General features: G+C 35.1%; 1 protein-coding gene and 1 long non-coding RNA gene across 8 annotated transcripts; one reads left to right on the top strand and one right to left on the bottom strand.

Annotated features, from left to right (window-relative positions):
* The first annotated feature begins 256 nt into the window (after positions 1–256).
* Positions 257–3,352, top strand: LOC126657348 (receptor-like protein 6). Its single transcript, XM_050352021.2, has one exon. It carries the CDS (start codon positions 315–317, stop codon positions 3,141–3,143), a length of 2,829 nt encoding a protein of 942 aa, XP_050207978.1. The 5' UTR covers positions 257–314; the 3' UTR covers positions 3,144–3,352.
* A 710-nt stretch (positions 3,353–4,062) lies between these two features.
* LOC126657349 (uncharacterized) lies at positions 4,063–6,230 on the bottom strand. Of its 7 annotated transcripts, none has more exons than XR_007633302.2 (5): positions 6,083–6,230; positions 5,960–6,004; positions 5,576–5,744; positions 5,260–5,383; positions 4,063–4,415 (listed from the first exon to the last, which is right to left on the bottom strand). It is a non-coding gene; the product is annotated as an uncharacterized LOC126657349 (long non-coding RNA). The 7 variants fall into 7 exon arrangements; XR_007633305.2 differs by having other exon boundaries at positions 5,576–5,737; XR_007633300.2 differs by lacking the exon at positions 5,960–6,004 and having other exon boundaries at positions 5,576–5,828.
* Between the last annotated feature and the right edge of the window lie 255 nt (positions 6,231–6,485).

Genomic DNA, 6,485 nt, shown 5'->3' with positions numbered 1-6,485 from the left:
ATTTATTTAACTGTATATATGTAATTTTTTTATAATTATTTCTTATGTAAAATTTAAATTAAATTTATTAGTAATAAATAATTTAAATAACTACTAATCTTAAACTTGAATAAATGTTATTATTATAATTTGGGATGTTTCCCTTTTCTTCATATTTTATAATAGCTGTTATTTGATTCATATATATGGATTAGAAATATAATTAAATTGCTGCTGACTAAATGTACAGTTCACATATTATATAAAGCAATTATGTTGTTCCAGTTGGATTCTCATAACAATATTTCTAAAGTGAGAAGATCATCTTTTTGGCTATGAAGTTCTCTTATTTTGCACAACTGTTGGTATTATATAATTTGGCAGCATTTATACCCTCATTTTCTTCTTCTTCTTTTTCTTTTTCTTCTTCTATAAAGCATCGCTGCCACGATAACGAGAGGTCCGCATTGCTGCAATTCAAAAATAGCTTTTTGAGTACCAACAATTGCTATGATCAGTATTATTCGAAAGTTGAATCATGGAAATTGGTGGATGGAGAAAGTTCTGGTGATTGCTGCACATGGGACGGTGTAGAGTGCGACGATAGAACCAACCATGTCATTGGCTTGGACCTCACTGACAGTTGCATCTCTGCTTCTATCAGCTCCAACTCCACCCTCTTTGACCTTGTCCACCTTCAAACACTTAACCTCGCCTATAATATCTTCTTCCAGTCACAAATACCGTCACGAATAGGCGAACTCTCAAGTCTAACTTATCTGAATCTCTCTTGTTCAGGATTTTCAGGCCAAATCCCAAAACAGCTTCTTAATCTAACCAAATTGGTCTCTCTCGATCTATCTGATATCTATGGTCTCATTGGTCTGAACCTCCACAAGCCTAGTTTTAATGATATGGTTGGACAATTGACCAGTTTGAAGGAACTTCATCTCTCAAGTGTCAACATTTCTTCAAAGGTTCCAGAGCTACTCTCAAATTTTTCATCTTTAGAATCTCTGCGGCTTGACTCGTGTGGTTTGACGGGTGAATTTCCTGCTGCTATCTTCCAACTCCCAAATCTGAAAATACTTGATCTGACTTCCAACCCAGATCTTAAAACTGACTTGCCGAGTTTTCAATTCGGGAGACCCCTAAAGACATTGAAGCTCTCTACAGAACATGTGCCTATTTCAATTGGAAATCTTATCTACATGGAAGAGCTTCACTTATCTGACTGCACTTTCACACCTTCCTCCATTGAAAACCTTGTCCACTTGAAATTTCTCTTCATCTGGAATTGCACCTTCACCGGTCAAATTCCACCCACATTCAGTAATTTTACGAAGCTTGTGCGCTTGGTACTCTCATATAATGACTTCGGCATTTACACTCCAACTACTTCTTCATTTAGCTGGATCGGTGAGCTCACTAGACTCACTTATTTGTCCTTGAGCATAATCAATATGAATGGTGAGATACCGTCTTCTTGGTTCATGAATCTCACCCAACTTTCTTCTCTGCAAATGTCTGATAATCAACTTACAGGTCCACTTCCACAAGCCCTTATGAATCTCACCAAACTTGAGTGGTTAGATTTATCAACTAACCAATTATCTGGTCCGATTCCGTTCCAAATTGGCCATCTTACCTCTCTGTTTTTCTTGGACCTTTCATTTAATAAATTAGATGGAGGGATTCCTACAAGTTTTTCTCATCTCAACAATCTTGAAAGGCTTGAACTTAATTCAAATAAGTTGACTGGCACATTGAAATTCACTGTATTCTCTGAGCTAAAAAACTTAGGTTATTTGGATTTATCAAATAATTCTTTATCATTGACCACCAAAACTAGATCAAATGTCAGCTTCCAACGTCTCAGAGATTTAAATCTGGGATCATGCAATTTATCTGAGTTTCCTAGCTTTTTACATCATCAATTAGATTTTTTGGTTAGTCTAAACCTTTCCAGCAACAAAATGTCAGGTGAACTCTCACCTTCCATTTGCAATTTAAATTCCCTTCAAGTGCTTGATTTATCCTTCAATAATTTAAGCGGTCAGCTTCCCCGTTGTTTAGGAAATTTTAGTGATTCTTTATCAGTGTTGAATCTTAAAGGAAATAGCTTTCACGGAACCATTCCGTCACTGTGGAAAAATGCGTGTCAGCTGAAAATGATTGGTATGAGTCACAATAAATTACAAGGTCCACTACCAAAATCTTTAGGGAATTGTTCATTGTTAAAGATGGTTGATTTTGGAAGCAATCAAATTATTGATGTTTTCCCCTCTTGGTTCGGCAGTCTTCCCAACTTGCAAATTTTGATTTTAAGGTCTAATAATTTTTACGGTACAGTAGAAAATTCAGTTGCCACTGGATTCTCCAACCTTCGAGTCATTGACTTGTCTCTTAATCAGTTCAGTGGAAAGCTTCAGTCCAAATTGCTTTACAATTGGAATGCCATGAAAGTCAGCAACGCAAGCCACATGACATACATGCGGGATAATATAGATCCATCTTATTTGATGCAGTATGATTACTCGATGACATTGTACAATAAAGGTTTGGAAATGAATTACATGAAAATTCCTGATATACTAGTGACCATTGATTTCTCCAACAACAAATTCGAAGGAGAGATTCCAGATATCATTGGAAATCTTAAAGGCCTTCAATTGCTAAACCTTTCTGGCAACATTCTTCAAGGTCCGATACCATCTTCTCTGGCAAATCTGAAGGCATTAGAATGTTTGGATCTTTCTTCAAACCAGCTCTCCGGACAGATTCCTACGCAGCTGACAGAAATCACTGCCCTTTCGTCATTTGATGTGTCGTTCAACCAACTTTCAGGACCTATACCGCAGGGAAATCAATTTTGTAATTTTGAATCCAAATCATATGAAGGGAATCCAAGTTTGTGGGTCGACACTTGGACAAAGCAATGTGGAAATTTCAAATCCGCGACAGGTTCTGTACCTCCATCATTTACAGAATTAGAAGCATCCACAGACTCAGAATTCAAAATAAATTGGATTGTAGTTTCAATGGGGTATGCAAGCGGGATGGTGATCGGAGTAGTTGGCGGGAACGAGTTTGCTAGAAGAAAACAACACTGGTTTGCAAAAAGAATGAAAAAGAAAAGTAAGAGGCAAGCAAAGAGAAGATAAGAAACTAATTTTTCTGGCAGTCTGATATAGTTTTAGTTCGTACTATCATCAGTTTCTGTTATTGTTTTTGTTCTTATTTTGAAAGCCCAAACTCTTTTTCCAGTTATGTAAGCAAATACATAACCTTTCAATGTTAATGTATAATTATACATATAAGGCCAATGCATTATAGATTCTGAATATTCAGTAAAACAAAATCAAGTTTGGTATGACTATGTCCTCTGCTCATCAAGTCATCAACTAACCATAATGCTCTTGCTGCTACTAATGCATTCCTTATGTTGATGGAGAAATCAAACTAGACGGTGGAGCAATCGGAGAAAGCTGAAAATGGAAACATGAGTCGTCAATGACTCGTAAGCAATCGGAGTGCCGTGTTTGTCCAGTTTTGGAGCCTTTCTTGATTGGGAAACACATCTTACAGACTCCTTCTCTTTAGACTTCAGTTCTAATTTTGATATATTTTTAGTTTCTCAGGATTTGATATTATACTGGCTATTCTTTTATCCTTATTCTTTTTTTCCATGGTTCTTGGCAACTAAAGGTTAAATTCCAGTTTTAAATTCATATTGTTTTCTTTTGTTTCATGATTGGATAGAACCAGAAAAGGAAATATAATTGTAAATTAACTATTCGACAATTTCTGTTTGATACATTTTTTGTCTGATACATTTATTTCCCGTTGTTGGATGTGCTCTGCGTGGTTTGTTTTATGAGATTTTTTCTTTTGATTGGTGAACTTTGATGTCATTCAAATTAATTAGGAAAAAGGATTTGTATTTGACAAAGATATAGCAAAGTATTTGCATAGGATTCAAAGTTCTAGTTATCAGGAAATTGTTTTTCTTGGTGACCAAATATAATGCAACTAAGGGTATCATTGAATTAAAAAAATTACACTTGCACTTGTATGCATCACTTTTCTCGCAAACAACAATAATATTAAAAAGAAAATTATAGTTATCGATTACAAATTTAAAGAAACTTTAAAAACACAGCCTAAAGAATAAATTTAGTACAAACTATGTGCGAATTTGATCATAAATCTTTGAATACTCAAAATCTAAAATTGCAACTCTCTGCTTGTGGAGAGCATACTGCTTGGTACCAATCAGATCGAGCCAGTAGATCCAGCACATGGTCAAAGCAGCAGAAATAATCAGCAACAAAAGGAACGATCGTCAGCAGCAGGAAATCATAACACCATCAGCAGCAGGAAATCGCAACAGCAGCAGATAAACATCAAAAGGGAAAATCATCAGGTTGCAACTGCTGCGGAAAATCATTTCCAATTCAAGCAACGAACAAGAACAAGCGATAAACATATATTAGATTTATGATCAAATTGTTCAAATTGTTCAAATCTTATTCTAAATGATGCTAAAATAAAGGTAGAAATGCAAGAGCCTGAAGCAGCACTAATAGTAGCAGTAGAAGATGCCTCCACCTTCTGGTGAAATGCAAGAGCCTCATGCAGCAACCGGAATGTTATCTCCATAAACAACTAATTGGTACTATTGGTTGGGAGTTTCTATTTTTGTTGTTATTATTTCAATGGGAAGGGAGAATACAACTTTTCACTCTCAAGTCGCAGAATAACAATGCCTATCGCTAGATTATGTAAAATTTCTATAATTATTTTAAGGCTTAATCCAGAAAAGGACCCTTGAACATTAAAATTAAATTTGGCATAAAGTATAAACAGAGACTTAAACCTTGAGACACCAACACAACCAAAATAATTTCACAGCAAAAGTTATCAATTCGAGTCTATAAAGAAACCGTGCAATAATTGTGGAGCAATATTGATCCTAGGAAGAAAGCAAGTAGAGTTGTGCAAGTGTTGTAGTTTGAACAACATAGGCAAACAAGATTGTCCGTTTGATATGTTTAAGAATCAAGATTAGAATGTATGAAGCATATAGTCATTCATGGAGGCAAACTGTAGTATTCATTTGTCGTCAATCATGATGCAAACCCTTTTGCAAAATATCCGGCAAGTGGAGAAAAAATTGGAGGCGAAACAAGGACAGTCATATTGTACGCAATGCGTTACAAGTGTTAATGACCTAGAAAGTGTTTCTACTAAATCGGAAAACCTACAACTTCTACCAACCTCTAGGTTTTCTGACGATGCGTGGCTAGGCAGCTACTAGTTCTCCTGTGTTGCAAACAAATAATTTCACAATCTTGATGGCACCACCTTGTTTCACATTTGTGTTCGGCTGATGACCGACAATCTACAAGGACTGAGGCAAAATAAAATCTATAGGCAGTATACCGCAAAAAACTTAGAATTATGAAAACAAGCTATACCAATGGAAAACAATTTCCGCATCTACTATAGGTGACAGAACCTACAAGTGTCTAATTACTGCTAATGATGTTTAAGTTTTTCGACATTCAATAGAGGATAAAGAACAGAGTAGTACCCAATAAATATTGAAATCGTCGTCATCAAAAGATCGAGTAACACATTGGCCACTACCAATACCATAAATTATGTCATCGGAATGCAACCATTAGTTTATCCTCTCTTGCATCAACTTAAGAACGGCTTCATATGTAACCCGGATAGCAAGACATCATAGCACCTGAGACCTAAGCACACAGATTCCGGCATTTTACGTTCTATTTTTTTGTTTCCAAGTGAAGTTAAGAGACATCATCAGTAACTGATGCAACCTGGACTAACTTTGAACCATTAACAAGTAAATAAAAAGGTTCTATTTACATAAAAAAAATATAAAAACTACAGAGCATTCAATGAAATAAAAAATACCGAGCATTGAACAAAAATAAATAAATTTGCAAACCCGTATCAATTAGCTACTTTTTTCCATTTACGACCAACAAAGCTCCTAAAATAACATAATATTATTACAATTCAGATCAAATTATGCAATTAATAGCCAAATTAAGTGAAAAATTGAAATTACCTGTTGCCACTTAATGTAATCAGCGGAGGCAATGGATCACAAAAGGTCAGCTTTGCCACCTCTCACGGCAGTTTCTTCTCTTCGACCCTCGGCGGTTTCTTAACTTCAATCATGGTGAGCCAATAAAAGGTCTGAAAAAGTCCCTCATATTTAGTTTATTTCTCAAATTGATATCTAATCATTTTTCGAACTTCAATTATATACCTATAATTTTCAAAGTTTAATTTTTTTTATCAATTTAAAAGGGTTAATAGCGTAAAAATCACGAATTTTAGCATGTTTTATAATTTAACACAAAACTTTAATTTTGTCAAATTAATACATGAACTATCACCTTTTTGCAATTTTAGACATCGAGTAATTTTCTGTTAAAAAAGTGTTGATGTGTACACGGAATAACTAG

Source organism: Mercurialis annua, linkage group LG7 (genome assembly GCF_937616625.2).
Source record: "Mercurialis annua linkage group LG7, ddMerAnnu1.2, whole genome shotgun sequence".
NCBI classification, from domain to species: domain Eukaryota; kingdom Viridiplantae; phylum Streptophyta; class Magnoliopsida; order Malpighiales; family Euphorbiaceae; genus Mercurialis; species Mercurialis annua.
Note: the sequence above shows the minus strand (reverse complement) of the source record. Positions and strands in the feature narration are given on the sequence as shown.